The 21,307-nt window shown below is 37.3% G+C and overlaps 1 protein-coding gene across 1 annotated transcript in view; it reads left to right on the top strand.

Annotated features, from left to right (window-relative positions):
- The window catches only part of PPP1R21 (protein phosphatase 1 regulatory subunit 21), an 88,564-nt gene that overhangs the window by 39,146 nt on the left and 28,111 nt on the right, over positions 1–21,307 (top strand). Inside the window, exons 8-17 of the mRNA XM_063077769.1 lie at positions 2,383–2,529; positions 4,693–4,791; positions 5,974–6,138; positions 6,307–6,365; positions 7,376–7,470; positions 11,216–11,268; positions 11,762–11,911; positions 15,223–15,324; positions 15,414–15,502; positions 17,627–17,763. Coding sequence (XP_062933839.1) covers positions 2,383–2,529; positions 4,693–4,791; positions 5,974–6,138; positions 6,307–6,365; positions 7,376–7,470; positions 11,216–11,268; positions 11,762–11,911; positions 15,223–15,324; positions 15,414–15,502; positions 17,627–17,763 — 1,096 coding nt within the window. The remainder of the gene's footprint in view (positions 1–2,382; positions 2,530–4,692; positions 4,792–5,973; positions 6,139–6,306; positions 6,366–7,375; positions 7,471–11,215; positions 11,269–11,761; positions 11,912–15,222; positions 15,325–15,413; positions 15,503–17,626; positions 17,764–21,307) is intronic.

Here is a 21,307-nt window from a genome sequence, read left to right on the forward strand (position 1 = left end):
GAGGGCTGTGTCGTACTCATAGTCATATCCCCAGCACTCAGCAGATGGTAGGTCACTAATAAATGGGTTTGAATGTGTGACTCATTTAGTCCATTAATTTGCTTTTAGTTGAGCTATTTAAAAGTAATAATCTGTGTTAATCAGGACACTCTGTTTGATGCATTTTACCATCAGCGCCATTGTAAACTAAGAGGAGAAATATGATAGGAGACAAAGGAATTTGTTTCTATCTCATCCTAGTAGGCATCTAATAATTATTGCTTAGTGATATTTTAAAATAGATAAATGCATTCTAGGATATGGATTCTTTCTTGGTCAAGTTTCAGTTAACTATACTGGCTACTTCACTCTTTCCCTTTCCCCTTCATTGCTCCTTCTCCTCTATTTAGATAGATGGGATTAGGAGTCCTTTTACTCTCATCTCTTTCTGGAGTAGCCTTCAACCAGTGATATATCCTGACTCCACTAAGGTTACTGAGACCCAGAAATATGACCTTTTACTTAGCCAGTGTTGGACCCTACTCTAGAGAAATATGTCTCAGAGAGTGTCCCCTCCTCTGGTGCTCAGGGCTGAGATTGTTCAGAACACTTCATCTGTACTTGTAAAGCTCTCTGCACGCAAGCCAAGATTATTAAAAATAAGCTGTATAGTCAGGATTTGTTAGTTAAGTTATTATTTTACCAAAATTATTGAAGAAATGATCATTCTCTCTCCTAAAAGTGTTTAAAACCTATGAGGGGAAAGTATTTTCTAGCTTGTCATAGTAGCCAGCTCTGATGTTCGACACCCTCCTGATGCTAGTTGTGTTTAATTAACTCTGTGATGGTAGCAATGGTGGTGACAGTGGTGGCAGTGGTGATGGTGACAGCTGATTCTATCTATTGAGCACTCACTATGTGCTAGGCCAAGTACATTATATCTGTTATCTCATTTAGTGTTCACAATGACTCTAGAGGTTAGATAATATTATCATCCCAGTTGCAGAAACTGGAGTTTAGAGAGAGGTTGGGATAGATGTCTTTTGAAATTAATGATTGGTTAATGGAGTCAGAGCATTAGACAAGTAGTGCTGACTAATTATAAGGATGTAAAAAAATTACTTTTTGTTTTACTGTTTATTACGTTGGTCATCATAATTATAGTACAAGTGACAATCCGCCAGTTTGCTAGATAGGAATGTTAGGATGTCCTCTGTTAAAGTAGGCTTTTGATTTTGATGGGTTTACCTCTTCAATAAGTTATTGGGTATAGTAAATATTCATTGATTTGAATTTGTTTAATTTGAAATATATGTTAATTTGGACATGGGTGGGGCCTAAGTTAACCTTTGAAATTCAAGTAAAAATTAAGGACCTACTAACAAATAATAGAAAAGAAAAATGTTTTTCTACTAAGTGGGAGCATATTGTTCTATCCCTCTAACACTGCTCTCAACATGCAAATAATTTCAGTAGATTACAGGCACCAGCCTATGGTTTTTAGGTGGCTGTTTCAATATGGTTAAATCATTTCTTTGTTAAAACTTGACCTCTTCTTAGCTTTTGAATTGTTGGTTTCAGTGAAAGGAACAAAAGTACAGTTCTTTAAATATACAGTAGTATATGGCCATCTGTTTGATAATCAATGAACACAAAGTTGTCAGAACATCATTAGTGAAATCTAGGTAGAATAATATTTTTGAAAACAGAATGAAACTAAATATTTCTCTTTAGTTTTTTATTTTCTTACCCCATGTAGTAGAAACAATACAGAATGGTCAGCAGAAAGTATGCTGTTTAGAGTTTAGATTCTGTTTCGATTTTCACTTAGCTTTAAAGTGAATGTAGAACAGCATTTGAAAATATTATTGTGTTATGATAATACCGGCTTTTACCTTTGACAAGTCAGTATAGTTAAAGTAAAATTGTGTTCAAAAGACTTCATTTTGACTGACTTAAATTCAGGGCAGAGTTATAGAAAAAAAGGAATACATATATATTTTTTCCCATTCTTACTCACTAATGGGTATCATCAGTGAATCTGAGGTTCTCTTTGAAAATTCAAGTTTCTAAATTTGTAGCCTCAGGCTTTGTGTCAGTTTATTGACAAAGATTTAACAACATATAGTTGTGGATATTATACTTTAAGTTGATGATGATCCTTTACCTCAGAGTATTTGCTCTTTTTATTTTATTTTTGAATTTACTTGATTTGGCCAAAAGACGGTTTTGTCACAAAACAGAGCTAAAAACATAAGAATTGGACTGATAAACATACAAAACTTGAATTCCCTAAAGCAAATGGTTTTGATTATTTCTTGGTGAAACAAAGTAATTAAAAAAAATTATTTTAAACCTTAAGGCTTAAACTGTGAGGAATGTTCTGTTTTCGCTTTGATATAGGAACAGCTGAAAATGAAGGATCAGTCATTGAGAAAACTACAACAGGAAATGGACAGTTTGACATTTCGAAATCTGCAGCTTGCCAAGAGGGTAGAACTACTTCAAGATGAACTAGCTCTAAGTGAACCCCGAGGCAAGAAAAACAAGGTAGGTTCAAATAAAGGCAAGTTAGTGTGACCTTGTCATTAGATATGGACATCTACAGGCCATCCTGGTTTTAACAGAAGACTCCACCTCCAAATTCTCTAATGTTCTGTGATTACACGTGTATATTGTGTCAAGAAAGCAGACATTTACTATTAATATATTCTAAATATTAGGGGTATCTTCATCTGAAATTCAGTTTTGAAGAATTCATTAGGAGCAAACATGTACATCGCTGATTTAGTGGCTGAGAAAAGTCAATGGAATATCTCATATATTGGTCAGAATTGTTGATATTTTTAAATTATACCAAGTTACCATTATCCCAAGGTAGGGCAAATAAAATGAGAGATATTGTCAAAGTGTAACCACTCATGTGAAAGTAGCAGTTGAAAACACTCATACCTTAGGTTTGTAAGTTTATTGCTGATGTATTTTCTTAGTGTTTATCCTTATGAGGCTAATTTAGTGTTATTGTCCTGATATTAAAAATATTTTTCCCCTTATGGTTTTATATGGTGAGGCAAGATTCTTACTGCTCTAAGATGTATGGTCTGGTATTTTTGAACATTCTGTAATTAAGAAGTTACTTTTTTTTTTTTTTCTTTAAGGGTAGGGGTTGTTGATTGAGCCTTTAAGTCTCATAGGTATCAGAACAACACTTCACAGATGTGTAGACTGAGGCAGTAACAATAGAGTGGGTAGAAGAAAAGGCGGCGGCACACAGTGACTCTGAAGAAGCTCCGCTGTGTGGAGTGAAGAGCACAGGCTTCAGGGTTAAGTCCAAGCCTTGAATTTTCCACCTGCCATTTATAATTCTATGCCTTTAGACAAATTTTTTAACCCTGCAACCTCAGTTTCTCTATCAGCAAAGTGGAGATAAAACTTTTGGGTTTGTTGTGAGGATTAAATGGGATCATGTGAAAGTGCCTAAGACTGTATTTGCCACATAATGGGCAGTCACCATAATTACATATCAGTACCTTTCCTGTGTGCATTTCCCCTACATGGAAGGATTCTCTAGAGTGGTAGTGGTCAAATAAAAGGAGAAACAGAGAGGGAATAACAGGTATGCATTAGAATCACTTGGGAAACTTTGTCAAAATACACATGCCCTGGAAATTTTGGGGAGGGAATAGCCATGTAGACTTCAAACATGTTCCTTGGGTTATTAATATCCCCTCCTAGGACTGTTTAGCAGAGGTTGGGGTGTTACACTTGTGAATTCATTTTAATTAATTAAAGCTTTCCAAATTTGAAAGCACTAAGGACCCTGAATATGTCATTCAGCAATGTTTCTTATGCATCTCTTGTGTTCCTAACATGAAGAGTATTTAATTTTTTAAAACATAGCTGCTCCATTTTCAAAGACCTTTTTAATCAGTGATTCACAGTGGATCAGTAGGTGACTTCATTTTAAGTGATGAGTGAGGGTACAAAAAAGGGAGAGAAGGATGGTGACTGATGTCTGAACACAGTTTCATTGTTAGACTGTCCCTTGAATAGTCTCAGTTCTATGTATTAGATGATAACAAATGTTCATTATTAGATCTTTTCAATAGTACTGTTCTTCTATGTAGAAAAATTTAATATTAGTAAAAAAGCAAAAGGAAGTCATTTTTCGTAATCTTTGAGCTTTTTAAGTGTTTATAATACGTTTATTTTATATGGTTATTTTTTTTAATTTACAAATTTATGTGAACTTTTGTATTAACTTATCTTTGTGAATGCTATTGCATATTTTATTACAATTTCTGAAAGGAATTTAACAACTCAGACTGGTAGACTTGCTAAAACTCTCATTTCCCAAACCAAAAGATTAAATTGAAATGATACTTATTAGCATATTTATATTGCTAGCTTTCTGGGTCTGCTCTGTCCTCCAGCAGAACTACTCCTGAATTCGTCTGCAAAGAATAATGAACTTTATCTGTTCTTTTCTCTCTCGCTCGCTTTTTAAAGCTTCCCTGCCCATTGCAATATTTGCAGTTCCAACATGTGTCACATAGGAAAAGTTAAATGATGGACTGTGTACCTTTTGTAGGATTGTTTGAAAATTGTGAACGCATAGGAGACAAGCTACTAAGGTGATAGAGAATCTGTGTACCTTAGGATGTTTCCGTAAAGGATGAACATTTTGTGAACATAACTTATTCTTTCCATCAGAAAAGTGGAGAATCTTCTCAGTTGAGTCAGGAGCAGAAGAGTGTCTTTGATGAAGATCTGCAAAAGAAGATAGAAGAAAATGAACGGTTGCATATACAAGTGAGAAAATCTTTCTGTTTTTCCATATGATTTTAAAAATGGGTTGTATAATCTGGAATGTGGAAAAAGCAATGCAGATAGAGTGTTTTGGGGCTGCATGGGTGTTTTAATGTCTCCTATGCTCTTTATGTATATATGTCAATGGCATTTATTTATTTCTTAAATCTCACACATATCTTAATGTGGACATGTGCTTTGAAGTACAGTATGTGCGTTTGTTAATAGGAGAACAGAATAACTTTATAACTTACTAATACAGGAATATACTGGGTACTATTTATTTTGTACAGGAAGTGATAGGATAGCTCATTTAGGTGGGGGTTTATCAATAAGTAGTGTTTGCTTTTTAATTTATTGATGTTTAGTTTGTTTTTATGTGTACCCCCATTAGACTGTAAGGCCTGTGAGAGTGTGGACCATTAATGTTTTGTTTGCCCAGCCCCAGGATAGGGACTCACTCATGGCAGGCACTCAAATATTTATGGAATGCTAAAAAGTCAGTGTCTGCCCCCAAATCATTATGAGTCATAGTGTAGTGTATCCAACTATACCTCCTGTTTTTGTTTTTTTTTTGTCAAATGGTGGAAAATAAATATGCACTAATTCTCAGTCTTTGAAAATGTTAAAAAAACGAACTCTTTTCTTCACTGTATTTTGTGTGTAAGTATTGACAATTTTTAATTAGTATTAGACTAGACTCTCATTAAGAGAAGGAGCTTTACCTATTTTAGGAATAACACCTATTTTAATTTTGATTAAATCATTGTGATTATTTTGATTATTTCATTCAAGTTAGCCTAATAGGAAAGTTATACTCTGATCAGTTGAATTCTATCTGTGCCAGAAATTGTTTGACATAGGAATTCATGGTACTGAAAGGAAGTGGTACAGGCTTTGGAGTAGGTTTACAGCGTTCAAATCCAGTTTCTAGTATGTTTTAGCTGAGATATTAGACAAGTTATGTGATCCTTTCAAGTTTCAGTTTCCACATCTGTAATGGAGGGATAACAGCAGTACTACCTGTGATAAACTATGAGAATTAAATGAGATAATGCCTATGTGGGTTTAGCATAGTGAGCATACAGAAACATGTGGAAGTTGCTCAACTAATAGCCACTGCTGTTGTTTTGCTTATTTATATATACTAGGATGTTATGAGAAGAGAAAATATTTTCTTTTCAGTTTTTTGAAGCTGATGAGCAGCACAAGCACGTGGAAGCAGAGCTGAGGAGTCGGCTGGCCGCTCTGGAGACAGACGCGGCCCAGCACCAAGCTGTGGTTGATGGCTTGACCCGGAAGTACATGGAAACCATTGAGAAACTGCAGAATGACAAGGCTAAACTAGAAGTAAGGCCCACTGTTTATGAGAGCACGTTAAAATCTACTTAAGGCTTTTATACATCATCTGTGTGCTTTATAGAGTACATTCCAGGTGAGACTGTTGTCTACACCGTCTCCTAAGTGCTCCCAACTGTAGCCCGAGCCATCTGCGTTTCTTTTTCTTCTAAAATTCAGGTAAAATCTCAGACTCTGGACAAGGAGGCCAAGGAATGTCGACTTAGAACAGAAGAATGGTATGTGGAAATGTGAATTCCAAAGGGGCCCTGAAGTAAGAATCCAAGACCTGAGTTTTGGTTTCAGCAGCTCCTCTGTCTTAACTTCTCACATTTGAAATGAGCAGATGGGAGTAGGTAATCTCCAGGGTCCTTTTCAGTTCTGGGGTATCTTGGGCCTCAAGCTTTTTTGATAGAGTGGCTATGCATTAGTTTTCAGCTTTCAGGTGTTTTGGGCTATGGCAGAGAGAGTTCTGGGGCTCCTCTCCTGAGGACTGAATACTTTCTGTTTCAAACTACGCTAAAAAGAGGTGCCCTCTGATAGTCCCAGGCAGGAAAGTATAAACACTGTGAATATAAAAAGTAAAAATCACTGTGCCAACCTTTTTGTGGTGCATTTTGAATTAAATAGAGGTTATGTGATCTAATTTGTAGATATCTAAATCTTAAAATTAAAATATTACTTAGCAATGTATGGTAAAGATATACTTTAACATTTGGTACATAAGAATATTTTAGGTTTTAATAGGATCAATCAAGTTAATTTGTTCAGTTTAGTCACATTGGTAGAATTATATGCATGGTTTAGATGTGTACTTATGCTTACAATTGAATCAAAACGAGAATTATCATCTTTTTGAGCTCAAGGGACAAAATCTGATATAATACTCAAAAAAAACCACAACTTTACAGTGATTCTTGAATAAACACTTGTTGTAAAGAGAAAATTTATAATTTTAAAGTGACTCTAAGGTTACCTTGAGCTTGGGGAAAAAGACTTAAGGTTGTATAAGGTACTGGAACTGTGATAAAGTCTTCCAAACTTCCACATCATTCTACAGAAGTCTCAGGGAGTTTAGAATTGAGGCTTAGTGTTTTTCTTATTTTATCTTTTAAAACCTCTCCACCAAGAATATCCCAGATGTTAAGCACAATTCTTTGAATGCCTACTACCAGCTGTTGAAGTCACAAGCAAATGAGAGCTCACTGTCTGATTGGTGAAAATGTGGTTTTATGTTTTTTTCTTTCAGTCAATTACAGTTAAAGAATCTTCATGAAGATTTGTCAGGTAGATTAGAGGAATCCTTGTCAATCATCAATGAAAAAGTACCTTTTAATGATACAAGTAGGTATTATGTACAGTTTTCTGTTATTTGCAACTTTGAACCTCTCTGGTGGCCAATTAATTAAAATAATTTCTAATCTATTTGGCAAAAAACTTAATTGACCCAACAGAGGGTTTCTTTCTTTTCTGTTTTTTAAATTATCTTGGCCCTCATATTTCACCAGGAGATTTTAAATTGTCTTATAAATATTCCAAAGCCAGTCTTCTTGGGAAAAGCCCAAATCCACATTTTTTGATTGCATGTATTTAGCATATCATAAGGTAAAAACCAACCTGCCCATAAAGTAGTTGGATTTATACAAGAAAAATTGTTGTTTATGGGGGGCATTAGTGGTGGGAGGTAAATCTTCTCAGCCTGGTATGTCAGCTTGACATCTGCTGCCTCTTGGTCAACCCCTGGCAATAGTTAAGCAGCTGATTTGTGTAGTTAAGAAGCCGATTTGTGTAAGCCCTTCTTCCTATTTTTTCCCAGGAATGGTTCAAGAGCGATAAAAAATAACTTTTAAAAAAAATAGAATATCACCTTACATGTGTAATGGGTACCAAATTTGTAACCTTTGACAAGAATTTAGTCAAAACCTTGAAAACAAAGAAAATATTTAATCGTTTGGATTTTGAAATTTATATTCAAATTAATACACATTTTCTTTTTCGACAATCATGTGGTTGAAATTAATTTTTTACTTCCCCTGAATTTTTCTGAGGGAAGACCTAGAAAAAAAAAAGAGGAAATAAAAGAAACCAAAGAAAAATAGCAGCTTGGGCCGAGCCCTCAGCGCACTCGGGAGAGTGCGGCGCTGGGAGGGCAGTGACGCTCCCGCCGTGGGTTCGGATCCTATATAGGACTGGCCGGTGCACTCACTGGCTGAGTACCGGTCACGAAAAAAAAAAAAGGCAAAAAAAAAAAAAGAAAAATAGCAGCTTGATCTAACACTAAAATCAACATATGTCATTATATCAAAAACCTAAATTCCCCTTTGAAAACAATACCTGTTTCTAGCTTCTATGTTAGTGGAACGAGCACTAGCATGCTTTGATTCACTGGATTTGAAACCGTGGCATTTTATTTTCCCTTTAGTCCTTTATCAATTAGTCATCAGGCTCTAATAATTTCCTTCTGAATCTCTTTTGGATTTATCCTTCCTTTTCCAGTACTAGTTGTCACTCTTTTAGGTCCTTCTCACATCACATGTGGGTTACTACTTTTAGACCCTAAATATTTAGAAATCATTTGCTGAGTGCCTAAATGGGTATGTAGTATAGGGGATGCAAAAATTTATAAGACAAAAATCTCTACCCTCAAGGAATTTATAGTCTAGTAGGGTAGAGATAGATATAGAAATTACCTAAAATATAAACTAGACTGTTCCATAAAGAACCTCTTGGGGTTTTAGAGAAAGGAGACATTACTGCTGATAATGTTTTGGGGGAAGCCTTCCCAGAAGAAGTGGGCTTTGAGCTGTGCCTGCAGGTATGGGCGGGCTTTGTAAGGCACAGAGGAGGGAAAACAAGCCAGGGAGTTGCACGGAGTGTGGTATGTAGGACGAGAGGTGCCATTATGGCTTCAGGAACAGTAATTCATTAAGTATGACAAGAGGCTAGGGTGGGGGATGTGGAGGGCAATGATGGGTAAGTTCTGAAGGGGAGGGCAGGACTGGACCCTAGAGTTCTGGGCTAAAGACTTGGACTTAATTCACAGGGCCATGGGTTTGTTGGAGAGGTTTTTGAGCCAGGGAACATCATGATGAAATTCATGTGCTCACAGATTAATCTGGCAACAGAGTCTAGACTACTAGTGGAAGAGAGGAGTAGAAGAAAGGAGGCTGAGACTATTGTGATGGTGGTTCTGGTGTCCTGTCATGGAGGCTTGAGCCTGGGTTGTCAGGGAGGTGCCAAAGATCTTGTGAAAGGGAAAAGGACACCTTGGTCCTCTCAGGGAGGCAAGGAAGAGAGAGGTGGTAGTTAGAGGGGCAAGTGGTGATGCAGCTGATAGAAATAGAAAGGGTAGACAAGGAGCAGGTTTATGGGAAAGATGAGGTTAACTTTGTTGTTTAATGTTCTGATGGGTCTTGGGAAGGAAACCGATGTTGACCCTGTTGGGCTGGATGAGCCCGCATGTTGGGAGTGGTGGGAACGAGGGGTGCACAGCACAGTGAGCCTGTGTAGGGTCCTTGGCGAGTTCTCCATGTCAGTGATCAGGATGTGGGGAGGGGCTGGGGAAATGGGTTTAGTGACTTCGAGAGGACTAGGAGCCGTTGAGGGAAGCACTTCCCTGCAGGGTGGAAGTGGACACGCTAGCAGAGGGATTAAAGGTGAGTGGGTGCTGAGGAGACAGGCAGAGCAACTCTGCTTTTTGAGCAGCAGGAATGAAGGGAATTGGAAAGGATGTGAGCCAACAGACTAGCAAAGTGAAAGAAGAGGCTGTGTGCATGGGGTGAGGGCAGAGTTAAGTATGATACAAGTAAAGGGGAAGAAGTCACTGTGGCTGGAATTAAATGAGCTGTAACAATTTTTTTTTTTTTTGTAATGAGGTGATACTGAAGACGGACGGGAGGGAAGGGGGTGATTGGCTCCTGGAGTGGGTCAGAAGCAGCTGTTGCTAAGGGCCTAGGAGGAGGGTTAGCTGAGGAAAGGATTTGCCAGCGGTGGATGCTGAGACAGAGGATGGGAGTGTAAGAACCCTTTCTCTTTGGCTTTAGTCTTCTTGGCATAGTAGTGGGGAGTCCATCACATTTATGGGGCAGGGGAGAAGAGGAGAGATGGTCTTAGGGACCTAAAATGGCAAAGGTTCAGAGGAGAGAGATGTTGTAGGAAGTATGAGTAGAGTTGAAGTCCCCCTGAAATTAGGCAGAGTAATTGTAGTGGACCCTGCTCTCGTTTTGTGTTAGCAAAAACATTGTTGAAATGACAGACCAGGCTGGGAAGGAAAACAAGCAGGGCTCAAAGAGGGCTGATAGGAGAATAGAGAGGTGTTGATGGATGGGAGACCAAGCTGAGAATACAGAACCCACTCAGTAGCAATGGGGACACGAGAGAGAACTGGATGAGAGTGGCATGGGAACTTTCAGGATCAGGTTTTGGCACTGGGGACGTTCTGACTGAGGACACCGGCAGAGGAAGGCAGGTTTGAGTGGCTGAAGTGGTGAGCAGAGATGAGTAGAGACGAAGATTGTTAAAATGAGGAGCTGGAGGAAGGGTGAGGCCAGGTGTTAGGAAGCTATCAGAGGCTGATGACAGACTCCAGGGTGGAGAGGAGGACAGTGGAAAAGGTGTTGAGACCATCCCAGGAAAGTTAGGATCGAGCTGTTAGGATCAGCAGTAGCAGCGATAGATTTTCCAATATTGTAATGTTATGAAAACTGACATTTTTGGATTATTGGTGTGGCGGCCTTGTACAGGGCTATTTTAGAAGGGAGAAAGATTAAAGACAGCAAGAACGTCATAAGCCTTCCGAGGTAATCTTGTTAGGCCCCAAAGTATTTGAAATGATTTCTTAGAAGTAGAAACATAGGATTTGTTTTTTCTAAATCCTGGAGTTAAAAAAAATTAGAAGTATTACCTTATGTGAGAAACCACGGATTCTATGTAAATTCCTTTATTCTCCTGTATTGTGATGGTGGCGATGATCATTTTAGATTCTTATGTAAAGCTGATTTTGCTACAGAGCATTCATTATTTTGTAGTCAAGCTGCTTTTCTGGAAATGTAAAATGAGAGACTTAATGTACATTATTTTTGTTTTGTAGAATATAGCCAGTATAATGCTCTGAACGTTCCACTCCACAATAGGAGACATCAGGTAAAGGATGAAGTACATGTTTTTATCTTCAGCCATGTGTGTGTCAAACTTTCCAGAAACAAGAATTAGTTGTTTGGGTCTCTGTGTGGAACATTAAATCACTGCGTTAAACTTTTGCTTTACTTTCTGATACATTTCTTTAAATTGTGTGACTTTTTATTGAATTTTTAAGTAGTACAGATTTTTGCTTTCTCTCTTGTCTGATAACATTAGAGTTGAATTATGAGATGCACTAATTTTTGAGCTATACTTTTCTTTTAGGTTGGTGGACCTTGCACTTAAATGGTCTAGTTTAAGGGGAAGAGGTTGTTTGCCAAAACTGGTGGCTTCCTACTTAGGAAGGAATATTAAAATCGAAATGGGAGCAAATGAATTTAAATTAAGGAATAACCACCCTAGAATTCAAATGTTCTCTCAGGAAGCAGACTTAATAAAGTTTTTTTAGAATAATAATTTGATAATTGACTTTAATTGTATGCTTTTCATTTTAAAGCTGAAGATGCGGGATATTGCTGGGCAGGCCCTGGCTTTTGTTCAAGATCTTGTGACAGCTCTTCTGAACTTTCACACTTATACGGAACAGAGGATTCAGATTTTTCCTGTTGATTCTGCCATTGACACTATATCTCCATTGAATCAGAAGGTACATTTAACTCAGAATGCCTTTTGTTTGCCCTGAACAAATAGGGAGATGTTAATTATTTTCAGACCACTTCTGTACAGCAGCCAAGTACTATGGAGGATGTGGAAGAAAACCAAAAGTCATAGTCTTTACCCTCAAGACAGAATGTGGGGGATGGAGAGTCTTAAGAGAGAAATAGGGAGTTGTTAAAAAGCCTTAGTATGAGTGATATGGCGGGTAAGTGGTATGAGATGATCAGGGAGGGTAGTGTCTAGGGAAGATTCTTTGGGGTGAATCTTTGAATGGGCCTTGAAGAATGAGCAAAATTGGAATAGGAGGAGAGAAGTGGGATAGTTTTTTCCTCACAAGGTGGAAAGATATGAACAAAGTCATGGAGCTAGAAAGCATGGGGAGTATGTGTGTGGGTGGGGTGGGGGCAGCTGCAGGAATAGGGGTGGGGGGAGTAGTGAACAAGCTGTTTTGGCTGGAGCGTGAAGTCCCCAAAGGGGAGGAATGGGAATTAAGGTTGAAAAGAGAAAAAGCCTCTGGATTCTGAAAGGCCCCTGAAGGAAGGCCAGGGCATAGGTGTTCACTTTGTTCATAGGACTGAGGCCTTTGTAACTTTTTGACGAGGGAACGACATGGGGCGAAGTGCCATTTTATTGTTGGAAGGTTTATTTGCTGGCACTTCTCGCTCTTCCTGTTTGTACTAACTGTGTAGCTTTCATCACTGGGCATGTTTAAAAGCAAGACAACCTGTGTGATCTAGCTGACCTTTTTCCTTCCTGCTGGCATGTGGACTGGCAGTGAAACTGCTTTTCCAGTTGAGGTTTGAGGGCATTTTAGTGTTTGCGAGGTTTAAACAAGGAATAAGAGGTTTGAATGTAACTCCCTTCAGTGTGCTTTTTGTGGGCTTGATAGATTTTGCTTTTTTTACTTTTTCTCCTCAGCTAATTCTAAAAAAGGATTTAAGGTAGCTTGCAAAATTTTATATAATTGAAAAGGATAAAATAAATGTTAGTGAGTGTATTAGTTATGTATTGCTGTGTAGTTATGTATTGCTATGTAATAAATTACTCCAAAACTTAAGAGTTTAAAACAACAGACATTTACTATCTCACACAGTTTCTGTGGATCAGGAATTTAGAGCCGATTAGCTGGTGAGTTTCTGGCTCATGATATCTCAAAAAGGTTTCAGTCAAGATTTAAGTGGGGCTGCATTCATCTAAAGATTTGACTGGGGCTGGGGGGTTGCTTCCAAGGTGGCTCACTCACATACCTGGTGAGTTCGTGCTGGTTGTTGGCTGGCAGCCTCAGTTTTTCATTACATGCTCCTTTGCATAGGGCTGTTTGAGTGTCCTCATGACATGGCAGCCACCTTCCCCCAGAGTGAGTTATTCAAGAGGGAGCAAGGTGGAAGCACCGCAGTGACTTAGCCTGGGTGCACATACCACCACTTCTGCCGTATTGTGTTGGTCTCACAGACCAATCCTGAAACAAAGTGAGAGGCTAGTACACAGAGCCAAGACTACCAGCAGGTGGGGATCATTGGGGCCATCTTGGAGGCCGCTTCCACAGGGAGGATACTGAGGGATCTTGCTGTAGATGTGTCCTCTAGGTGCCCCATAACGTGGTGGTCTGAAATGAGTCATGTCACTCTTGCTACTTAACCTGATTCTTCTTCCCTGCCTGTTTTTATGCAGTGCGCAGTGTTTCAGGGTTTGAATAGTGTTTATGTCCATGGATTCCCTAAGTTGCCTGTTAGTGTAGCAGACTGGACTCTGGAGTCAGACTTCTTGGGTTCCCAGTCCAGTGCTGCCACTTTCTAGCTATGTCCGCTTGGGAAATGTATTTACTCTCTCTGCTTCAGTTTCCTCATCTTTAAAATGGGGGATAGAATACCTCCCTCACAGGTATGTGTGTTTGAGGATTAAATAAAACAACACATGTAAGGCACTAAGAACAGTGCCTGGCATGTAGTAAACACTCAGAAAAAGCTATCTCTTAACATCATCATCATCATTATGCCTTACACAGAGCAGCCTTCAGTAGGTGATTGGTTTTCATCGATTTTGGTCTGACTCCACAAATCTTTGGGCCTTTGAAGTGTTTTTTAATACCACTGGGAAAAAGCTTTCATAAGACCTGGATAGAGAAAATAGTACTGCAACATTTTAATGTAGTTATACTTTCTTTTATACTTATAATTTCAAAAAATATTTTCTACCTAATACTTGTTCTTTGTCCATTATTAGAATTTTATTTTAGCTTGTTGCCATATTATACCCATACAGTGAAAATAAAATACATTAATTTTAATTTCTCTGAAGCATTTTATTACTTTGAAGAATTCATGTGTTTCTAAATATTTTACCTTTGGTGCTATTGCCTATGAAAGGCCCTATGTGTGTGATTTTTCTAATAAGTCTACGATATTGAAGGAGATGCAGAAACCATTTGTTAAAAGATGACCAGAGTATTTAAACTTGCTCATAGAATCATAAAGCAGGCCATTAGACCTGTAAGCTTAGAGTTCATCTTATTTTACAGCTCTGAGATTGAAGCCCAGAGACTGAGTAGCCCAAGACCATGTATCTGTGTAGTCTTTAGGGTCAGTTGAATTACCTTTCTCCAAAATGAGACCTTACATTTGTATTGAGGAACTGAAATTTTAGCCATTATATAATACTTAGATAATTGAGATATTTCATAAATGAAAATTACCCTTTTGCTTCTAAATTGTCTAAATGCCTCTAGGATTTTTTTTTTTCTGAATCTGTTCATCTTACTGAATTAGTCCTTTCTAAGTGCTAAGGTATCAGTGAGTTATAAAAGTTTTTATATCCTCATTTTGATGATAATTACATTCCTGGAATTTGTTAGCCCTGAATATTGTATACAGTGAAAATAGAAAGCTGTCCTCAATGGGCTTTTTTTTTAAAAAATGAAGTATGTAACACACAAATGTGTCATACAATCTTGGTTTTCAAATAAATAAATCATTTATTTTTTGACTGGGACTCTTATGGAAGAGCAGGTGTTCAGGGAAGCTGGCCTTTTGGTGCTGGAATGTAATGTAGTATCCCTTCCCCATTTCCTCTGATGCCTGGTGTTAATTGTGTTACCCTATACTAGTTCCTTGATTGAGAATGAGGTGGGGATTTGTGGATATTGTCTGGGACTATTAGAAGGAAGCATCTGTGTAAAAGCCAGATTTCCCAGAAAATTTCCTGAAAGAATTTAGGTTGATAACTCATTGTGTCCATTTACAAATGTATTGATGTTTGTTATTTTCCAGTGATTTAATTCACAATTCCTCTCTTCCTATTTAGTTCTCACAATACCTTCATGAAAATGCATCCTACGTCCGCCCTCTTGAGGAAGGAATGCTTCATTTATTTGAAAGTATTACTGAGGATACTGTGACTGTCCTGGTAATTTTCTTCCTTGCTTTACTTCTGGAAGTTGGAGATCCCTTTTGTTCAATAGCAGTTTTAACTTCGATGTTATTTTTCTTTTCTAGGAGACAACTGTGAAATTGAAAACTTTTTCAGAGCATTTAACCTCCTACATATGTTTTCTTAGGAAGATTCTTCCTTATCAGTTAAAAAGGTACTTACCCGGGGAGGCCAGGGAGCTTGGGTGATTGTGGGTGTAATCTGACCTGCTCTGCAGTTAATAAAATAGTAATATGTGAGCCTTGTGATCTTCTTGACCTTTCTGCACCACAGCCAATTTGGACTTCTGTGAAAAAAGAAGAGCATGGTTAAGTAGCATAAACTCATATTTAAGAAAATGGAATTGTAGTTTGTCAGCTATGGTTATTTCAGTAGTTCTGTACTGCAGTTACTTAAAACCGTATAATGCTATGAACCAGTATTTTCAATAATTCTGAATGACACATTTATTGAAAGAAATATTTCAGTTTTGGGTTACTAGTATCCCTTTGCTATAAACATCTAGATGGGAGTTACAATAGTTAACTTCTACATTTGGGTCTTTAATCCTCAGGTTTTCTTTGAATGCTGTATTTTTGTTTTTATTATTTGTGATTTATTTGCCTTATAAACTAAAAACTTTATCTGCTCTAGCCCTTATATTCCACATTGAATATTTCTGGAAAGGTAGAAAAAATAATATATGTAAGTTTTGATACTTTTGATCTGAAACTACAAAGACTCTTATTTTATCTAAATCTTTTCATTCTAGGATTTAGCCTTTTTATTAAAAAGAAATCAAAGAATAATACAACTGAAACATAAGAGAAATAAGAATATATTTATTATAGTATGTGGCAAAATAAGGTTTAGTAAATATATAGATTTATCAGTTACAGATACTGAAAATATGTGATTATAGTTCATAAGTCCTTGTAAAATGTAGTAGTAAATTTTAGCCTTTCAAAAATACATTTTATTTTGAAAAAATTAGTGTGTGTTAGGAGACATCTTATTTTCTAATTCTAACCTCATAAGCATTGCAGTAACCATATTCTATGATTTGTGCATAAGATAAGATTTTAAGAATCAAGGAATTATGATTTAAACTAATAATTATAAATTATAGTCATTCAGATCCTTATATGTTATAGTTCAGTATAAAGTTTTTTTGAAAATTGACTCTAGAAGTTTAACATTAAAATTGAATATACCTTCTTGATTTGGCTTGTGTTTAAGAAGAATCTAAGAACTGTTACGAAAGTATTTACTGTTAGGAACAATTAGGCATTTTTATTTATTATCTTTATTTTTTCACAATCATGTTTTTAAAAAACACTGAGTAAGCCCTTTCTTGAGCTAAGATTTAAATTCTTGAAATGTTGTGTCCCATATACTTTCAACTGTACCATATGAGGTATTCATGTGTTTAGGCAATTTGGGGGGCATTGGTTTAAATACTACTTTAATTGACAAGATGATCTGTTTGTTGGTAAATGGGCTTAGAATTGAATGAAGCTGTGTGCTGGAAATAAAGCAGAAGAAAAGTGGAAAAGAGGGAATGGACATGATTCTGATTCCTGTGTTAAATTTTTCTAGTTTTGTGTAAAAAGCTTTTTTTACTTGATTACCTACACATTTTTTATTTTTCATTTTTTTGGCACCTGGCTAGTACCGGGATCCAAACCTACACATTTTTTAGTAAAGACTGTTAAAACTCTTCATTGTTTTTTAACCTTATAATTAAGTTTTTCCAAGTAGCTTTTTAAAATTGAAAATGGTAAAGTGTATTTTATGAATGTTAAGCATTTATAAACTTTTAAATTTGAATGTCTAGATTGTTTTTTCCAATGTGTTTGGCTTAGGAAACTGCATACACTGAAAAAGGTTTCTTAGTGACTCGATCTGCTAATGTCAGAGGCAATAATACTGGTTCCTATTTAATTAAATCTCTTTAGGAATTCAGCCTATGAAATATTTTTCTCCTGTAAATATTTTGATGATTTTTAATATTTAAAATATTAAAAAAATATTTTAATGTTTTTGTGCTGCTCTCGGCATGGAAAGATAGTGGGCATGTGCCTTTATCTTTTCTTCCATTTAGTTCTCTGTTACTCCTTTGGATTTGCAGCAACTAGTATGTGTATCATGATGTAAAAAATAGAACCATATAAATGAGATCAAATTCATTTTAGTACAGTCTCTCTTTGGATATAGTCATTGGGAATTTAGATGATTTCCAATAGATAATTGAAAATTATTTAGAATGCTCACTTTTAAAAAATCTGTCCATTCCTAGTTTAGAAGAAGAATGTGAATCTTCTCTTTGCACATCTGCATTAAGAGCCAGGAATCTAGAGCTATCCCAGGACATGAAAAAGATGACAACTGTGTTTGAGAAGCTGCAGACTTATATTGCTCTTCTCGCCTTGCCAAGTAAGTGTGTTTGTTCCTTATGGTTCGACTTGGAGGGCCAAAGAGTACAAGAAACTGGAAAAGGGAAGTTGTTTGGCTTGGCAGAGTGAGAGGAACATAGGATCTAGAGTCAGAGAAATTTAAGTTCAAATCATGCAGTCCCTTATATGTTTCTGACCTTGGGCCAAACACTTTACCTCTCTGCGATTCCATTATAAAATGGACTTAAATGTTGTGATAATTAAGTTAAATTAAGAATGTAAAATATCAGGCATTGGACGTGTATTAAATATTCCCTTTCTCTCCTTCCCCTTTTTTAAATGGAGAGGGTTAAATCATAACAATTTATAGCAGCTTTCCAACAGGTAGCATAGTAGAGCTTTAGTAGTAAAAATGCCATTTATTTCCCCTGGACCTAATTTGAAAAAACTATTTTCAGGTAACTGAATGGACCTCAGTTTAAATGAGGTTTTTAAGAATGCCACTATTTTCCTGGTACTGTGATTTTTTAAAAATTTTTTAAAAATAGCTTTATTGTGATATTCTTCACATACTATACAATTTATCACCTCAAGAAGAAACCCTGTATACTTTAGCTATCGCCCGCCTATTCCCCTATTCCTCCCATCCCTATCCCTAAGCGACTACTAATCTACTTTCTGTCTCTATATTTGCGTATTCTGGACATTTCATATACACAGAATCATGTAATATGTGGTCTTTTGTGACTTAGCATAATGTTTTTAAGATTCAGCCAAGTTGTAGTAGCATGTATTAGTACTTCATCTTTTTTATTGTAGAAGAATATTCCATTGTATGGATGAACTGTATTTTATTTATCTTTTCATCAGGTAATGGACATTTGGGTTGTTTCTGCCTTTTGGCTATTATGAGTAATGATGTTATAGACATTCGTGTCCAAGTTTTTGTGTGGACATGTTTTTCATTTCTTTGGAATCGAATTGCTGGGTCATATGGTAACTCTATGCTTAACTGTTTGAGAAACTCCCAGACTGTTTTCCAAAGTGCTATACCATTTTACATTCCTGTCAGCAGTGTATGAGGGTATCAGTTTCCCCATATCCTCACTAGCATTACTATTATCTGGCTTTTTGATTTTAGCCGTTCGTAGTGGGTATGAAGTGGTATCTAATTGTGGTTTTGATTTGCATTTTCCTGGTGGCTAATGATGTTGAGTATCTTTTCATGTGCTTATTGGCCATTTTGTATATTTTCTTTGGAGAAATGTCTATTCAGATCCTTTCTCCATCTTTCAGTTGGGTCATCTTTTTATTATTGAGTTGTAAGAATTCTTTATATATTCTAGAAATAAGTCCCTTATCAGATTTATGATTTGCAACATTTTCTCTCATTTGTGGGTTGTCTTTTCACTTTCTTTATAGTGTCCTTTGAAGCACAAAAGTTTTTAATTTGATGAAGTCCAATTTTCAATTTTTTTTTCATTGTGCATGCTTTTGGTGTCGTATCTAAGAATCCAGTGTCAAATCCAAGGTTATGAAAACTTACCCGTATGTTTTCTTCTAAGAGTTTTATATTTTAGCTCTTGCATTTAGGTCTTTGGTCCATTTTGAGTTAATTTTTGTATATGGTACAAGGTAAGAGTTCAACTTCATCTTCTGCATGTGGCTCTTCAGTTGTCCTAGCACCATTGGTTGTGACAAGACTATTTTTTCCAGGTTGAATGGTCTTGGCACCCTTGTTCAGAATCAGTTGACCATAGATGTATGGATTCAGTTCTGATTCATTGATCTATATGTCCGTCCTATGCCAGTGCCAAATGTCTTGGTGACTCTTGCTTTGTAGCAAGTTTTGAGCTCAGGGAATGTAAGTCCTCCTACTTTGTTGTTCTTTTTCAAGATTGTTTTGGTTGTTCCAGGTCCCTTGCAATTCCATGTGAATTTTAGAATTTGGCTTATCAGTTTCTACAAAAATGTCAGCTGGGATTCTGATAGGGATTGCATTGAATCTGTAGATCAGTTTGGGGAATATTGTGGGTTGAATTGTAGCCCCCAAAAAGATATGTCCCCCCGTACCTGTGTGTGTGACCTTATTTGGAAATGGGGTCTCTATTAGTAGTTTTCTGTTGCTTATAACAGAATACCTGACACTGGGTAATTTATAAAAAAAAAAAAATTTTTGCTTTTTACAGTTTTGGGTGTTGGGAAGTCCAAGATCCAGAGGACACATGTGGTGAGGGCCCTCTTGGTGAGAACTCTGTGCAGAGTCCCAACGCAGCTCAGGGCATCACATGACAAGAGGGCTAAGCATGAGTGTGTTAACGTGCTCACTTGCTTTCCTTATAAAGCCACCAGTGCTCATCCCCTAATAACCTATTCATTCATTAACCCATTAATCCATTAGTCCATGAATGGATTAGTCCTTTCATGAGGGACTAGTTCTAATGATCCAAACCTCCCAAAACCTCCACCTCTCAACACTGCCACTCTGGGGATCAAACTTCCACATGAGCTTTGGGAGGGGACACACATTTGGGCCATAGTAGGGTCTCTGCAGATGTAATCAAGTTAAGATGAGGTCATGCTGTTTTACAGAGAGCCCTAAATCCAATGACTGGACTCCTTATAAGGAGAAAGAGGTTTGGAGACAGACAGAGACACAGGGGAGAAGGCCATCTGAAGGCAGTGGCAGGGATTAGAGTTATGCTGCCACAAGCCAAGGAACACTGGGGCCAATAGAAGCTAGAAGAGGCAAGGAAGAATTTTCCCCTAGAACCTTTGGAGGGAGCATGGCCTTGTCCACACCTTAATTTTGGACTTCTGGCCTCCAGAACAGTGTGAGAATAAATATGTGTTGTTTTAAGACACCCTGGTTATGGTACTTTGTTACAGCAGCCCTAGGAAACTATAAAAAGAACATCACCATTTTAACAACGTTAAACACTATTTTCTAGTTTTCAGAGCATAAGTTTTGCACCCTGATGTTGCTTCTCAAAGGTTCAGCCTTGGGCATGCACACAGTCACCCTGGGATGACAATGGTTTTGGCAGGGCTCTCCTTCCCTAATCACACTCAGGTTTAAGCTCCCGCTGGCTGGTTGCTCTCTTGTTTTCAAAATTCCTTGGGGCACAAATTGTTCACAGACTGAATCAATTACATTTGGGCTACTTTACAGGTACAGTTATATACCTAACAAGTATAGTTTTTGAGATCAGTGTTCGAGATTTGTTCTGACCCCAAGAGGGCTTTTCTTAGCTATTTCTTTCTCTGGTTCTCTCTGGTAAAACAGCCAGCCTACAGTTTAGCTTATATTTCTAATGAATCTACCAATTTCTTCTTAATTGCTTTCACTACAAGCTCCACTTTTTTAAGGCATCCTTGGGCTTAAACTCGTACACACTCTGTTGCAAATAAAGTCAGTTCCTTTGAGAAGAGATTCAGAGCTCTTGTTTTAAGGCTTGCTTCTCCCCTGGGCCAAATCTCTCAGCCATGATTCTGGTTCGGGGTGCTGAGAGTGGGGACAATGGCCCCACTTCACTCTGAGTAACACTCCTTGTTAGGAGCTGAGGGCTTGGTGGAGGGCATAG

Source organism: Cynocephalus volans, chromosome 14 (genome assembly GCF_027409185.1).
Source record: "Cynocephalus volans isolate mCynVol1 chromosome 14, mCynVol1.pri, whole genome shotgun sequence".
In the NCBI taxonomy this organism is placed as follows: Eukaryota; Metazoa; Chordata; class Mammalia; order Dermoptera; family Cynocephalidae; genus Cynocephalus; species Cynocephalus volans.